Source organism: Sardina pilchardus, chromosome 8, assembly GCF_963854185.1.
Source record: "Sardina pilchardus chromosome 8, fSarPil1.1, whole genome shotgun sequence".
Lineage (NCBI taxonomy): Eukaryota > Metazoa > Chordata > Actinopteri > Clupeiformes > Clupeidae > Sardina > Sardina pilchardus.
In genome coordinates this window covers 25,531,330-25,548,739 of record NC_085001.1, presented here as the reverse complement: position 1 = coordinate 25,548,739, position 17,410 = coordinate 25,531,330, and the positions used below count along the sequence as shown (strand labels likewise).

Genomic DNA, 17,410 nt, shown 5'->3' with positions numbered 1-17,410 from the left:
AAATATAGTTTTAATAATCCTAACTTGTTAGATTTAGGTAGGCCATCTCCTGCCAAGATGGTCCCGCTATGTTGGATAGCACGCATTTCCGGTTTGGGTGCAAATAAGAAAATGCCTCCATTCCACTATTTACACCCGGGTGCAAATAATCACTCCGTTATTTTCCTATAAACGCACGGCGCGGAGTTGATTATCCCGCTTATACCACTGCTACTATCACTTTCAACACTTTCAAATTTCTAATTGTGTTATTGCATGTGGATGTTATAGCCTACTTTTTTGCTGACCAATGCACAAATCTAAAACCGAGAAACGGACAAATATTGTACAATATCAGCAAAATATTTTCGGGGGGGGGGGGGGGGTGTTGATTGGTGTGCGTACCATAGCATTAATTCCTGCAGGCGCCCCTGTACTTTAATGACCTTCCTGCCCCTGCACATGCAGTATAAGTTTACTAATGATTTGCTAACTATATCAAAGGTGCATCAAAGCAATGCTGATTGCAGGTCAGATTGCCAGTTTCCATCAGACAACCAAAACTCAAAGGTCAATCGATGGTGTGGATAGTCCTTCTCTCTTGGAGGAGGTGGGCTAAGCAAGCCTAAAGAATAAGTAAAGAATACTGTAGAGTGAATAATGAAAAATAACTTGTAATTGTTGCATGGCATTGCAGTTACATAACCATAAGAATGAGGAAAGATGAAACTAAATTGAGTGGAGTCAGTGAGCAACACACAATCAGTTTCACTTTCTGACTCTCAGATATGAAGCGCCAATGATATCGCTCCTCAAACAGAACAGAGCAAGACAGCAAACACCTCATTGTAATAAAAAGCTACTAAACAAACCCGGGCTTGTCATATTACTGTGAGCATGCCATGGAATCAGAGCAGTTCAGAAGAACTAAAAGCTGAAGATTAGGCTACCTGAAAGAATTACAAAAAACTCAACATTGCGAAGGTGAACTGCTTTCTAGATCAGAAGCCAACTAAAAGGTATGTTTATTAGTGTCTTAATTCATCATCTATCACCTTTATCATGTTTCAGTTCGTGAAATAATTCGACAAAAAACTATATAATAGCACTTACAATACACCTTGGAGGGTCCTATTAAACATTTTTTGTTCTGTTGGTGTTGTATAAACTCATATTTGCATGCATGTGTGTGCAGCAGTGATCAAGGGACTGGTTTCATTAATCAGTGCTCTATAGTTCATACTGTCATTTCCCAACCATTAGCCGAGGTTTATACATTGATTTTGCAAAATTTCTTAACCTGAGGTTAATACAGCTAATAATAATATGTTTTTGTTTTTTTTAACTTGCTTAAAACACTGCCGGTTCATATGCAAGATCAGGGTTATATATGTTCTATACATTTTCTACAAGTTTTGCTGGTGTGTAGTTTAATTATTACCCAGACATGCAGCTGACAACCCAGAATATGAACATTAATTGAATGAATACAGTGAAAAGTAGGGACAAGGGGGTTTCCTGTGAGGAAATTTGTTCTCTGCATTTTACCCATCTGTGAAGAGTGTGCACACATTCATACCCACACATTTGGGGCAGTGGGCTGGGAGACTACAAATATCCAAATCGTTCAGATAGAAATGATATGTTGCCCAAACTCAATAGCAAAGTGTCCCTCAGGCATTGCCCAAAAACGTTCCCCATGAGGAGGGTCTTGTTCTCAGTGTGGCCCTCAGTCAAGGGGTCCTGAAAAAGGTTGAAGATCCCTGGTCTAACCTGTAGTATACACCAGAGGAGGCTCCTCCATTGAGGAAAGGGAGGAACAACCTCCCTAAAACTTCAGGGATTTTTTTTTTTTTTAATTTATCTGATAAATTATTCTTAATATTACTATTTGGACACGTTGAATGAGCTAAAATCGTTCTCCTAGGTCAAAATGCCAACAGCACCCCCTATCGCAATTCAAAATTACTGTACGGAGGAGCTTCCTCCTCAAACCCCTCATTGAAGTCCATTATAAACTTCTCAGACCCCAGCGGCTCGTGAACCCCGTCGTTTTCAATGGGCAAGGGAGGAAGCTCCTCCGTTGGAGTGGGCGGGTCTAGCCAGAGGCTCTGGAATAGAGCTCCCCAGTCCCGCCCCTCCTCCGAGAGAGGTGCTTGTCCGGAAGTAAAATTCTCATTCATTTCTCCCAATGACTTCTGGAAAAATTCGGATATAAAGAGTTTTAGACCATGCCTTAGGCTAACCAGCTACGATGTGACTCATAAGCATATAACTTATAATTTCGAGTGAAAAAATGAACAGAAAATGTAAAAAAAGCGAAAGGTACAAGACTGTGTACATATCTTAAATTCCGAGATAGAGAACTCAAATCCCAGGATGCTTTGCAAACGTACACACATTTCCAACATTTGCAGCCTAAAGATAGTTTAACATGGTTCCATATTAATCTGAGAAAAGAAGATGATTACTTCCTACCGTTTCCATTGAGTAAATTCAACCTTCAAGATGAGAAAACCGTTATTTTTCGGAAGACCACACATCGGTCCTGATCAGCCCTGCAGCCATTTTAAGTTTTGAAGTTCCAGCGAGACGAAGCTGGACGATAGGCGCGGGAAAAGCAAGGGGGCAGCGAACGTTCTGAGAGTGTAGACAGTATGGCGGCCGCCATGCTAACGAGAAGACCGTGGCTAGCTGGCCATTCCATTGAATCCTATGGGGCGTAAGCGCCACTTTGACATCAAATTACGTTAGAGCTGAAGCGTTTTAAGCCTTTATATGAACATTTTCTATTGTCGGGGTACATACTACATTGTGAAATTGACATAATAATCTCGTAACTGTCTTATCGGCTGAGTAATTAACGTTTTTCCGAAGTCAATGCTAAAGTGTTAAAGGCGCATGCGTCCAGCGAGAGTAAAGCGTCGCCATAGGTCAGACTCGGTCAAACTACGTGCCTACGTCACATGTACGACAACTGAGCCTGCGCAGGAGACCTATGACGGAATAAGAAGACCTAAAAAAACCGTTGAAATTTGCTTCCTCGGTCTCTGCTGCCGTCTACGTGATAGCTCTGTCCATATCTTTTACTGTCTATGGGGAAAAGCTGAGTACAGTTTGTTTGGCATTGCCATGGCAACGGCGATCTCTACCAATCAAAGGCTCTGCTTTCACCAGTTTTACACGTTAGGGTGTCGGGTAGTGTAGTACTCTCTCGTTAAATCGTGAATAAAGCATTGTTTTCTCAAAACAAGGTTGATGCCCCCATTAACTTTTGACATCTATATGAGCAGGTATAATCGCTTAGTCACATCGTAGCTGGTTTTAAGTCTACCATGGACGGTTACGATGTTATGGCTTATTCTCCAATTTTCAATGGAGAAATTGTATTGGATTTTTACTTCCGGACAAGGCTGTGGGCGGGACTGGGGAGCTCTATAGAGAGCCGAAGTCCCGCCCCTTCCGATTGCCTCCATGGGACCTATCTTTGGATTTTTTTTCAATGGCAGTCAATGGAGAAATATAAATTATTTTCTGGTCATGATTGTCTTGTGCCTTGAATTACCCATATGATGTTTGTCAATTTTAATGACAATTTTTCATGTAAAGACATTTGAAAAGTATGTCGTAACTAGTGAATTACAACATTGTGAAAGATCGTGTTTCCAACGACTACAAACACATCAGTCGCGTTAGTGACGTTAGACCAATTCACAGCCACGGGCGCCAGCAACAGGTCTTATTTGAGCTTCCCCCTTGCCGATGAAAATATCATGAGTCAGAGGATTAAACACATCAGATAAGTTGTATTTCATTCATAGACTGTACAACACTACTGTTAAGTGACTTAGCTGGCAGCAAGATGTAACCGTTAACTAGCATAATAGCTAGCTAACTAGCCAGCCTCTCGTTTGCTAGTTGGTGGCTCAGTTGGTGACGTGCATCGTTTGAGACGACAGATGTAGTCCACTGAACGGATTCGCACAAAACTTAGATAACTTTTAAAGTCTAATGAAAAACAGAACTTTATTAATGTGAAAAATTATCTTTTAAATTCCCACACATCATATGTGAAATGCACGGTCCAACTCGAACGGGACCAAAAAATAATTGTTATCTCTCCATTGACTCCCATGCATAAAAAATCGTAAAATAGGTCCCATAGACCGGAAGTAGAAGGGCGTGACTTCGGCTCTCTATTTAGCGCCAACGGTGAACCAATAAGCAGCTAGCTCCTCTGGATTACACCGTGCAAGACCGTGATCTGCGTCCACAAGAATATTGTGTTGAACGGGAGGCTTGTTTTACATTGCTAATTGCTCATGAAATAAAGACTACAATGGCATCAGAGGACGCTGTCCATGTTTTTACTGAACAAACCATTTTACACATTCAATTACAGTGCAAAGGTTAGGATCAAAGCAGCAGGAAGACCAGTTCCAAAAATCCATATTCCAAAAAAAGATGGTAGCCTAATGCTAAATCTAGTGTAGTGAATGCTACATGGTATGACAAATACTCGTGGCTAACTGGTAGCACAGAAAACAGTCGGCTATACTGCTGGCCTTGCCTGCTAATGGGGAAGTCACGAACGTGGACAGTTCAGGGATTTACTGACAATTTGGATATTTGGATAGCCAGGATAGGGCAACAAAACGCCAATTTGGAAATTTGGATAGGGCAACAAAACGCCACGATTTGTGTGATGAGCACATTGAAGCTGTAATCCGATTGTCATTGCTGGGCACAATGCCAATTGATCAGGTTATGGACGAAGGTGTGCGGTTGCAGACTGCACAGCATAATGCAAAGGTGCGCCAGAACAGGGAGACTGTGAAGCGTTTGATTAATGCTACTGCCTATCTGGGCATGCAAGAACTGTCTTTCAGGGGGCATGATGAGGGGGCTGATTCAGACAACAATTCGTCACTATTTACAGGCATGTCTAAAACCATACAAAACGATCTCATTTCGGCAATATCCAAAACGTATATTTTTCCTGACTTCCCAGAACTAGATTGATTAACCCTCTGGAGTCTAAATCCCTCCCTGGGGATTTGAAAAACTGTTCCAAACACACATGTCAATCTTTGCTAGTTTTTTGTCCTAGAAACATATAAGTGACACCATAAACCTTTAATCAACTAGTTAAAAGAGAATGTATCAATGGCACTTTGTAAAAACAATAAAAGAAAACCCTAGGATTTCAGTCCTCTCACCTGCAGCAGGCCCATCCAAAAAGCCCATTCAACTTACAGTAATTTGCATTTGAAAGAGACACGCACTAAGTGACCCATTAGTCTGACTTTTTTCCAATTTGTAGTAAAACTACATAACATTTTTAAATGTTCTTTTTACTTATGGAGCCAACACCATTGTTTTCAAGGTTTAAACTCCAAAAGTCTTAGCTCAATATATATTTATAGTGTATTTTTATACCTTTGACCTTTAACCTTTGAACATTGTTTTTTAAATAGTTGTGTTTACACTGAATTATTATAAAAAGTAATTTCATTACATCCACTTTACTCTCATATAATTATTTTGGAGGATCTCTTGAATATAACCATATGTGCCACTTTTGCATAGATGTTTTTAGTTAGATGAAAAACTTAAAAATCTCAAGGTATAGCTAGCTGCCTCAAAGTGCCTGAAAAGGCACCGGACCTCCAAGTGTTAACATTTGTATTTATTAATTTAGCAGACACGTTTATCCAAAGTGACTTACATATGTCAATTATATAACAAAGATCATTGTCCCTGGAGCAATTTGAGGTTAAGTGCCTTGCTCAAGTGCATAACGGTGGTTTAAATGTCTGGGTAGGCGGCCTACATACTCTATTGTTCACATATGCCACCAATACCATCACAACCTCACATTTGCCACTAACACCGATCAAGTGCACCTTCCTTCCTCCCTTATTTTTATAACCACCAGCCGCCACTGGTGTACACAACAACAGGTAAAAGTATGTAGCCTATTTATGGAGCTAGTGATGAGATGCATGAAACCAGAGGACCAATGTGCTCCCACTACAACTGCTCCCCACAGACCTCACACTCATGAGGGACAATGGTGGAATGTAACAAAGTACAAATACTATAAATAAATAGTGCACACTTTTGACTTTTACTCCATTACATTTTGCAACAATGATCTATACTCTCTACTCCACTACATTTCTACAATACGTTGCGTTACGTTTTATGATTATGCCTACCTGACTGGCACACGTTTATCTCACCAGTGAAGTTGGGTTCTATATCTTTGAACCAGTCAGGCAGGTCCGGAGCGGCTAATCAGGAGCTTCAGGAGGACTCCCGGTGGGCTGTTTTGGGTTGGTCTGAATATCATGAGCTTAAATACTGTATATTGTTTCTGAAGTGCATGTTCTGTGTCCTCACGGAACTTCAGCAGCATGGCTGTGCAGTGCCAGCCCCTGCAGTTCCCTTCATATTAACAAGTATTAATAAGTAGCACTCACAAAAACTGTTCGGAAGTTATATTTGCAATAATTAAGGGGCCGCTTCTCCTCTCTGACGAACTTGCATGTGTGCATGGGAGATGTAGTAGGCTAAAAATAATTAATTGTAAGCCTACTGTTAGGTAATAACCCCAGATCTCACAGCGTCCCCAGGTGTATGCTTGTGTATGCTTGTGTCAGTGTGCTGTCTAAGCTAATGCATCTCACTTCCTATCAATCTTATTTGTATACCTCCAGGGTAAAGTATGGCGTCTGTGTACACTATCACTACTGGTGAAACACTGAACACCCACGAAAGCTTCAAGTCACATCTCCCTTGGAGTTCATACAAAAATGTGTCTAACAGTAAAGACTGTGACGTTATCCTCGCTTTCTGTCCAGTGAAAGCTCGAGTCAGTAGTGACATTGAGGCAGCGTTGCGGACCATTCCAGGTACTGTATCACCAACACTGATTGACCAGACAATCACATTACACTGCTGTCCTACCCCTGGGAACAAGTCATTCACTCTTTGTTATTTTATCTCCATAGAGGGTAAACCTTTAGCGTTGGTGGTGCTTCACCACACATTTGACAGCAACTACACTTTGCCCGACACAAAGAGGTTCATGAAGCGGCCCGACTCCATCACTGTGGACTGCCTGTTCACCGATGACGGACTGATGAGATGCCCTTGCAATGATGATGCAGTACGTGCTGTCGCCAAGTTCCTGCAGCAACATGGGAAACGCAGTCTGAGTGGCAAGCTGGCCCTGGGCCTGCTCATCCTCATCTTGTTGTGTGTGGCCATTTCAACATTTTCCAACCAAGCAGCTGAGTTAGTTCATACCGAGAAAGAACTTGAACTAATGCAGCAAAACTATAAGGAATTAGAAGGGAAACGAAGTAAAACAATTAACACTCTCAAGGAAGAGGTTGAAAACTATAAGGAACTCAACAGAGAAGCAAATAGAAAAATGAACTCTCTCAAAGAAGAAGTTGAAAACAAAAAGGAATTAGAGAGGAACATAAGTGAAAACAATGGCACAATTAACTCTTTCAAGAAAGACATTGAAAACCATAAGGAATTGGTCAGAGAAGCAAAGAAAGAGGTTGAAAACTGTGAGAAATTAAACAGAGAAGCAACTAAAACAATTAACTCTTTCAAGAAAGACATTGAAAACCATAAGGAATTGGTCAGAGAAGCAAAGAAAGAGGTTGAAAACTGTGAGAAATTAAACAGAGAAGCAACTAAAACAATTAACTCTCTCAAGAAAGACGTTGAAAACTATAAGGAATTGGTCAGAGAAGCAAAGAAAGAGGTTGAAAACTATGAGAAATTAAACAGAGAAGCAACTAAAACAATCAACTCTCTCAAGGTAGAGGTTGGAAACTATAAGGAAGTAAACAGAAAAGCAACTGAAACAATCAACTCTCTCAAGGTAGAGGTTGGAAACTGTAAGGAATTAAACAGAGAGGCAAATACAATAATTGACTCTCGAAATGTAGCATTAATGTTCACGTTTGGGGTTGCGATTATTATATGTTGCTGTATTTGCTTATGCATCAAAAGTTCTTCCAAAAGATCAGTCAACAAGAAATGGTAGTCCAAGACAATAAACAGTCTGATGAAAAAGAGGCACTCTGCTACATAGCCATCCCTTTTGCCTTGTGTTCAGGCTCTGTGGTCCCGTTTTGTCCAAGCATTTAGTAAACTAGCTCATCCTAATGAGCTGCCAGGTAGATCAGATAATTAGTGACATCACATGAAGTGCACAGGAAGAGAGACTATACTGTATGGCAGGACTTTTACTTTCTGGAACCCTGATTCTGCCTCTGCATTTTGTGGCCATCTTAAACTGATTTGTTATGCTATCTTTCACAGCGATTTTTACATATCATTACAGAAAGAAAACAGCTGTCTGGTCAGTGTGTCCAATTGAAAACAACATAATTACTGTAAACTGATGTTATCACTGATGTTCACTCGCATCGTATCCTGTCAATATCTATGTCTAATAAAGCCGCAAAGTCTGTCATGTTCGACTGTTGCATCGCCCGCCGTCTGTGACTCCATTTAATGTGTGACTTCCCACAGGATATATGAACAGAAATATAAAAAATATGTATCCTTTCAGCTAAGACCAAGTAGTGATCTGCCCAATTTGTGTCCAATATGCCGTTTTCTCCAACTGTGTGTGCATATCTGATATGTTATACAATCAGTGTATTTCTACTTGTGTGTTACTCTCAGGATCTCTCTGCCTCATTCCTCACTTTAGCTCCGTCTTTATCACCAATTAGCGAGACCTTGCAACACAAAGGCATATAGATAGATAGATAGATAGATAGATAGATAGATAGATAGATAGATACTTTACTGATCCCCAAGGGGAAATGTAGACCCTTCAGTGTTCCATACAGAGTATATATAAACAGGGGCGCTGCCAGAAAATATGTCAGAAAATAATTCTGGGCTCTCAAAAATGCTAGTGCCGGTGGCAAATGATAAATTGAGACTTCATTGATTATGACATATTACAATACACCTTATAAAAGCCTAGGTAATCAGCCATTGACCTCCTACCACAATTTTTTCAGCAAGTCTATTTATAAATATCAATAGTTTATGTTACTTTATCAGGTTTCAATGTATTGTTCTGTTGGTGGTGTATAGACTCATATTTGCACACATACTGTATGTGACTAAGCAGTAAAGGAACTCGTTTCATCAATCACTGTTCATATTGTTCACACAGTGTTCTAGAAATGTTCCATAACTTTTACAGATGTGTACTTAATTATTACCCAGCACAATAGTCAAGACATGCAGTTGACTTCAACCCAGAATAGACTTCCGCAGAATACATTAATTGAATGAATGAATACAGCAAAGAGTACAGTTTAAAGCAGGACCAAGTGGAGGGTAGAGGGCATGGAGTTGTGCGGTTAGTCTCAAGCTCAGGTGTTTGTTACCCACACACCTGCATATGGTGTACACAATGTCAGAAAAAAAAACAGTGTAGGTCCTCCTTGACACCAGGGTAAGAGGAAGTTTATGATTTTATTGTTCACGTTTGGGTTGGCACATCAACCGCACCAGCTATGTTATCGACCACAGCAGCTATGTTATCGACTGCACCAGCTATGTTATCGACCGCACCAGCTATGTTATGTCAATTCACAGAGATAAAGTACCGAGTACACATTGTCAAATATTACCCCATTCAATTGAAAATGCTATTCAACTAGCGGCCCGTTGGATTTTTGCTGCGGCCTGCCCATAAACTGCCTTCAAATCTGTCTTTCATGACACTATAATCAATACAATAAAACTTTTTGACTTCATAGTCGCCTGTAGCCATCTTAAGCTAATTTCATACAGTACATCATATATCATGCACAATTCCAGGTTGAAAACGTACAGTTGTTGTGGCCATAAGTTTACATGCATTAAGAGCTGGTTTGTCTTCCATTGAGCTCAATGAGCATCAAACAGGCTAATAGGTAAACTGAAAAAGAAAAAACACCATGCCAATCTCTACGTATGGTGAAGGGTATGTGATGATGTGGGGTTATTTTGATTCCAAAGGACAAGGGAACTGTATCAGGATACATATATCCTGGATCCATAAAATAACTGGCCTTTAACAATAAAAATAGCCTCTATGGGAATTTAACATAGGGGTATGTATACGTATGGCCCCTGTATTTTAAGGTTGCATGTTACGATACATTATTCCTTCACAAAGACAATTGGTGTCCCTCCCTCATTTTTTTTTAATTAAGGCATTAAGATTAATTTACAAAAGATGATTTTGTATTCCTCTTTTTAGTCAACTTGTAGCACATGTAGTAAACTTATGGCCACAACTGTATCAGAATCTCAGAAATAATCAATTGAAAGTAAGGTTCCCAGGTAGGGACAAAAGCTCATCAAGCTCACCATAGCCTACACATGCAACAAGTCCAAGGTTTGGACTCACTTGATCAACAAAACTGAAAACTCTTAAATATGAAATAATAACATGCATGGGATTAAACTAACACCACTGGAGTGGATATTACATAAAACTGACCATTTGAAATATCCTGTAGGGTGGCAGGTTATTCTCTCTTCCCTGGTTTTTAAAAAGTTAATTTTAAAACACTGGAAAGATTCTCAGGCCCCAACCCTGCAAGAATGGAAGGGTCTGCTTAAATATTACCTTACCATAGAAAGGACAATGTATGAGGACAGAAACAAAAAAAAAACAGTTTTGTAAAGTATGGCAGGACATTTATGATTCCTTATAAAGCAATGGGTAGAGGAGATGGAATAGGACAGATATGGATGAAGATGGATGTGTGTGTGTGTGTGTGTGTGTGTGTGTGTGTGTGTGTGTGTGTGTGTGTGTGTGTGTGTGTGTGTGTGTGTGTAAAAGTGTTAGTAAAAGGTGTGGATGTACTGTATTATACTGTCTGTATGTATTGGTGTATGAGTGTTGGTGTGGCACTGGTAAGCTACATGTATGAACATGAATGATGTTGATTTAAAAAACTGTACTGATGTGCGAAAGAAAATCCCAAATAAATATAATTATCAAAAAAAAAAAAAACATGCATGGGATTATTTGGTCAACAAAAGAGTATAAACAAAGTTTTACATGTTAAGCATTTCACACCCTTGACATTCTCTCAACCACATTTAAGTTAGACACTGGGAATGAACAGTTCTGAAGGAGTTCCTATTCATGTTGAGCACTTGTAGGATTATTTTCATTCATTCATCAAAAAAGCATTCTGAGTGACCATCATGAAGCTGGTTATGATGAAGCATATGTAGAGCAGTCATGAATTAAATACAGAAAACAGAACTTCTAATTGTTGCAAGGAATTGCAGTTATATAACCAAAAGAATGAGCAAACATAACACTATAAGCACAAGGGGGAGTGGATTTAGTGAGCAACACGATCAGTTTCACTTTCTGATTCCCAGAAATGAAGCACCAATGACATCGCTCCTCAAACAGAACAGAGCATGAAAGCAAACACCTCATTGGCTGAGCAGACCATCAGGAAGAAAAAGCTACAAAACAAACCAGGGCTTCTCACATAAACCGGGCTATGCCATGGAATCAGAAGAACTATAAGCTGAAGCTTAGCCCATCGAAAAGAATTACAAAAAAACTCCTCTGCTTTCTAGGTCAATACCAAAAGGTACAGTATGCTTAATGTTTTAATCTATCATGTACTGTAACATGCACTTATGTCCACCTCAGAGACTACTTCTTAAACTTCGAAATATGGTCTAGGCAGCAGTGATTAATGGACTAGTTTAGTTATTGTTCTGTAATCGTTCAACCAATGTTAGGAGTGATGTTGAATATGTGCCACACGGACATGAATGTGAAAAGTACAGTTTAAAGCAGGACCACGGGAGGGTAGAGAGGGTGTGTCAAGTAATCTCAAGCTTTGTTACCCACAGACCAGCTTATAAACAGTGTCAGAAAACGTACAGGTCTTTCTGGACAACTAAGAGATTTATGATTTTATCGTTAATGTCCGGGTTGGTGGTACATTGACCACTCAAGCTGTGCTATGTCTATTCACAGATATTTCTTACTGGATCTTAATGAATGTGATGTTGTAAGTTACGTGTTCCTTTAAAGTGTGTAGCTAGGGTTGTATTTCTTCAACAGGAGCATCTCATTAGGTACTCACACACATGCTAAAGATACTTGTGTCCAGGGATACCGAGCAGCCTAGTGAGCCTCTAACCTGTAGTGTGCAAAACAAGTGAAAGCATGTACAGTATGTATGGAACTTATGTTGGAGTGTGTGAAACAGAACCAGGGGAGACAGCCCACTTGGGTTAACCCCCAGTTTTGTTTTTAAAAGTCATAGTCCCTATAGGCATCACACCTGTGGCATACTGTACCTGCAGTCATGAGAGAGCAGGCAAACCAGCCTCCCCAGGTGTATGTTTGTGTCAGTAAACTGTCTGAGCTAATGCATCTCACTTCCTATCAATCTTATGTATACCTCCAGGGTGAAGTATGGCGTCTGTGTTCACTGTTACTACCGGTAAAACGCTGAACACCCACGAAAGCTTCAAGTCGCAGCTGCCTTGGGGTTCGTGCAAAAATGTGCCTAACAGCAAAGACTGTGACGTCATCCTCGCTTTTTGTCCAGTCACGTCGCGAGTCGGAACTGACATTGAGGCAGCGTTGCGGACCATTCCAGGTACTGTATCACCAACACTGATTGACCAGACAATGTCACATTAAACTGCTTCTCTTCCTCTGGGCACTCATCATTCACACTTTGTTATTTTATCTCCACAGAGGGTAAACCTTTAGCGTTGGTGGTGCTTCACCACACATTGGACAGCAACTACACTTTGCCCGACACAAAGAGGTTCATGAAGCGGCCCGACTCCATCACTGTGGACTGCCTGTTCACCGATGACGGACTGATGAGATGCCCTTGCAATGATGATGCAGTGCGTGCTGTTGCCAAGTTCCTGCAGCAACACGGGAAACGCAGTCTGAGAGGCAAGCTGGCCCTGGGCCTGCTCATCCTCATCTCGTTGTATGTGGCCATTTCCACATTTACAGACTTCACATTGTCAGTAAATACATCACATGACAAAAACAGATGTAGTATGTCTGACAAAACAAAGAGAACAAACATTTCACAGAGATTTAAACCCTTTATGTTATTTTATGTTAAATACAAGGCAAAAGACAAATGCTTTCTGGGTGTATGGGGGATGCGACAGTGCCGACCTAGGTATACTACCCAGCAGCTCATAGCAGTTGAGATAATTCATGCCACGAAGAAACTTGAACTGAGAATGCAGCAAGGCTACCAAGAATTGGAGAGGAAAGTAAATGAAAGAATGAACTCTTTTGATAAAGAAATCAAAACTTATCAGGAATTGAACAGGAAAGCAAATAAAAAGATTGAGTCTCTCGAGAAAGAGGTGAACAACTGTAAGGAATCAGAGGGGAAAGTAAATGAAAAAATAAATGATCTGGAGAAAGAAGTAGAAAGACTCAGAACATCACTGGAACAGTGTCCTCAAAACTCACAGAAGAGCTTCTCCGGAGTCTTTCAGTGGTTAACAGGAGACACTGAGGAGAAGGCCTTACATGACAAAGCTGAATCAAAGAATGATGAGATGGATGGAAATGATAAACAGACTAATGAAAAAGAAGTCTCTGCACCATCACCACCTGAACCCTCACAAAATTCAGAGGAGAAGGCCTTACATGACAAAGCTGAAGTAAAGAATGATGAGATGGATGGAAATGATAAACAGACTAATGAAAAAGAAGTCTCTGTTCCAGATAAAGTCTCTGTTCTAGATGAAAGTTCTGTTGACTCCTCAACTTACTCTGACAACAAGACTGTAAGCAGTGCTCAGGAATTTAACAGGAAAGCAAATAAAAAAATTGAGTCTCTCGAGAAAGAGGTGAACAACTGTAAGGAATCAGAGGGGAAAGTAAATGAAAAAATAAATGATCTGGAGAAAGAAGTAGAAAGACTCAGAACATCACTGGAACAGTGTCCTCAAAACTCACAGAAGAGCCTCTCCGAAGTCTTTCAGTGGTTAACAAGAGACACTGAGGAGAAGGCCTTACATGACAAAGCTGAATCAAAGAATGATGAGATGGATGGAAATGATAAACAGACTAATGAAAAAGAAGTCTCTGTTCCAGATAAAGTCTCTGTTCTAGATGAAAGTTCTGTTGACTCCTCAACTTACTCTGACAACAAGACTGTAAGCAGTGCTAAGGAAGACAGCGTACCATCATCATAACACTGCCGTGTCATACTTCTCTAGCCTATGAATATGCCCTAAAGGGACACACGATGGGGGAAGTAAAGTGTAGCCTTAGTTCTCTATCTTCACAGTTTTTCTTTGTACAACCAACTGGACTCATAACCACCACAACATTTATCCTCAGACTGTTCACTAAAATTAGTCTGGGTGAACCCAAACGAAGCTGTTATATCAAATTTGAATTGGCTGTGCAGGCTGGTCTGGAAAGAAGGCCATTGATGTCCCTTTCTGAATCACCAAGAACTCTGGAACATGTTCTTAGGAAATGAGTAAACAACTGTATTTAAAACCTTTTAGAGATGCACCGATTGCAAGTTTTTGGCCGATTCCGATTTCCGATTTTTCATCGAGTTTGGCCGGCCGATACCGATTTTAGCCGATTCCGATTTAATTTCTTCTAACCACTTTACAGCACAAAGAAAGAGTTATTTTCTAGCCTATATTTTTTTTAATACAACATGTTAGAAATGTAGGCCTAATCAACTTATCAATGGCTGGTAGAAAAATGTGAATAGACAGATTCTTCTTCAAGTCTTCTTCAGCTGCAGTAATCCCAGTGTGGGACATTAATTTCACACATGTAGAAATGCACTAGGAACACTATTTCTTTTCTTCTCACATCCATATGCAATATCCAACTGTAAATATCTTCAGAATACTGATAACTGAAGTTAGTGCTACATAGGCTGAGATGTTGGAAAATGACAACAAAAAAGAATAATTTTGAGAAGCCTTGAAACACAGCAAATGACTTACATTCTCAGTCCACACTCTTCTTTGAACTTTCGCGATTGCTTGGGATACTAAGGAAGTGTCCATATTTGGATGGCATAACGTCATGCAGGAGCTTTCCAACGACACCACGCATGATATGTTTTGTATCACGGTCGCGGTAGTTTATGACACGCTAACACGCTAACAATGCTAACTTTTGGCGAATTTAGAAGAAATATACAGGCGAGATCAGACAAAAGGTAATGAAATAAACCTCTAAATGTGTAAATCGGAATTAGTTGTTGTAGTAGTGTGAAAGAATACATGATAAGTTGGCAAACCGAAGCAAAACTATGTTTATTCCTGCCGTGCTATGTCGCTGCTTATTGATAGCGCTTGTGGTTCAGCTGTGGGCACGCAATTAGCGGCAAGGACGGGCTTTGATGAGCGCTGTAACCTGAAGTGACAGCTTAGTATAGTAAATTCCACGCAATATGGCAAAGCACAGCGTTCGCTGCATAGAAAAACTCAGTATTAGCGCTTTATCCAGCCCTGACTGTTGGCCTAGCTTCATCAAACTTTGCAAACTCAGCTGTGTGAGTGTGATGTTGTTACAAGTACGTGCGAGTGCATTTGACCGGCATAAAATCGGCATGTCTCAGACTGACCGGCCGGTCGCCGGTCGTGGCCGATCACGTGAAAATCGGCCGATTCCAATCGGCGGCCGATCGATCGGTGCATCTCTAAAACCTTTGTTTAAAAAGATGTGTTCTTATCAATTTATAGAGTAGTTTTTTTTTTTTTTTTTACTTTTGTTTTGTTGCTATATTTGATTTGTGATTCCATTTTTCTTCATATCTGTAAGAATGATTGATTTTTGTAAAAACTCTTGTTTACAGAAATTCTACTTTTGAGTTTTACAGAAGACTATGCAATTACCAAATAAAATAATAAAAATAGAAACACAAAGACTGTAGTGTTTGTTATGTAAAGTACATCAGTGTGTTGCTGGTGATATAAAAGAGAAATTCAAATGGTGTTTGTGTATAACTTTGTTGCAAGAATTTCAATTTTAGAAAGGTGTGTTTCATTTTGGCACAGATGTGAGTTGTTTATCTTATATATGGCTGTGTGAGTTAATGAGCCAAATTCTGCAAAAAGCATGTAAGCAATAAGCAAAACCTGTAATAAGCAGAAACCATTGCAAAGGCTTATTTAGACCCTTACTTCATATAGTGTTATATACAGTGCATACATAATTGAGGTCTGGAAGCACAGAACTATGAACAAAGTAATGGCCAGGGAAATCTGAAAAAGACTGCAATCCTCACGTTCAACATCAAATGGCTCTGTATGACTGACACATGACTGACTGTGACCCTCACAACTGTCCCATTTAATTTAGGGCCAACATGAGACATTCAGGGATTTGAACTCAGGCAAACCTGTTTGCAAATTTGAACCGGCTCTGCAGGTTGTTCTAGAAAGAAGCCCAATGACGTGCTTTGTCGCATCACCAAAAACTTTGGAACATCTTTTATCTTTGGAAAATAGTAAACAACTATATTTAAACTTTTGTTTATAAGGAAAGATATGTTTGTTTCACTTCTGTGAATTTTCACTTCAAATGATGATAGCATTTCACTCTTGACATTCTCTCAACCACCTTAAGTTAGACACTGGGATTGGTTTTCCAACAGTTCTGAAATAGTTCCTATTCATGTTCACTAATCAAAATACATCGAGATGACTATCATGAAGCTGGTTATGATGATGCATAGTGTGCAGAGCAGTCATGAATAAAATACATCCATAGAACTTGTAATTGCTGGAAGAAATTGCAGCCATGGAAACAAAACCATGAGCAAACATAAGCACATGGGAGAGTGGATTCAGTGGGCAACACACCATCAGTTTCACTTTCTGATTCCCAGAAATGAAAGCACCAATGACAACACTCCTCAAACAGAACAGAGCATGAAAGCCAACACCTCATTGGCTGAGCAGACCATCGGAAGGAGGAGACTGAACAAACCCGGGCTTGTCACATTACTGCGAGTATGCCATGGAATCAGAGCACTTCAGAAGAACTAAAAGCTGAAGCTTACCTAAAAGAATGACAACAAACTCAACATTGGGAAAGTACACTCTTCTACAGACCAGTAGCCAGCCAAAAGGTATGCTTATTCATGTCTTAATCCATCATGTTTACGTGCACTGTATCTGTGGCAGTCCATGTCATGACAAGCATGTGGATGAGTTTTCTATGTTGGCAGGTATAGCCTACAAATATTAGGTTTCAGTTGATTAAATAATCTGACAAACAACTGTAGCACTAATCTCAGAAGCTGTCCTACTAAACATTTTGTTCTGTTGGTAGTGTATTCATATTTGCAAGTTCTATAAATATTCTACAAGTTAC

The 17,410-nt window shown here is 40.0% G+C and overlaps 2 protein-coding genes across 2 annotated transcripts in view; one reads left to right on the top strand and one right to left on the bottom strand.

Annotated features, from left to right (window-relative positions):
* Positions 1-17,410, bottom strand: part of LOC134089714 (dematin-like) — an 89,691-nt gene that overhangs the window by 60,619 nt on the left and 11,662 nt on the right. The gene's annotated exons all lie outside the window — the stretch shown is intronic.
* On the top strand, positions 11,515-15,938 carry LOC134089079 (girdin homolog). The gene is made up of 3 exons (XM_062543387.1): positions 11,515-11,642; positions 12,474-12,668; positions 12,770-15,938. The coding sequence occupies exons 2-3, from the start codon at positions 12,482-12,484 to the stop codon at positions 14,248-14,250; spliced, it is 1,668 nt and encodes a 555-aa protein (XP_062399371.1). The 5' UTR covers positions 11,515-11,642; positions 12,474-12,481; the 3' UTR covers positions 14,251-15,938.

Bases quoted from the DNA above. Each gene is read 5' to 3' on its own strand.
- LOC134089079 (XM_062543387.1), top strand. From the start codon at position 12,482: ATGGCGTCTGTGTTCACTGTTACTACCGGTAAAACGCTGAACACCCAC. The intron at 12,669-12,769 runs GTACTGTATCAC...TTATCTCCACAG, and splicing joins AGCGTTGCGGACCATTCCAG to AGGGTAAACCTTTAGCGTTG.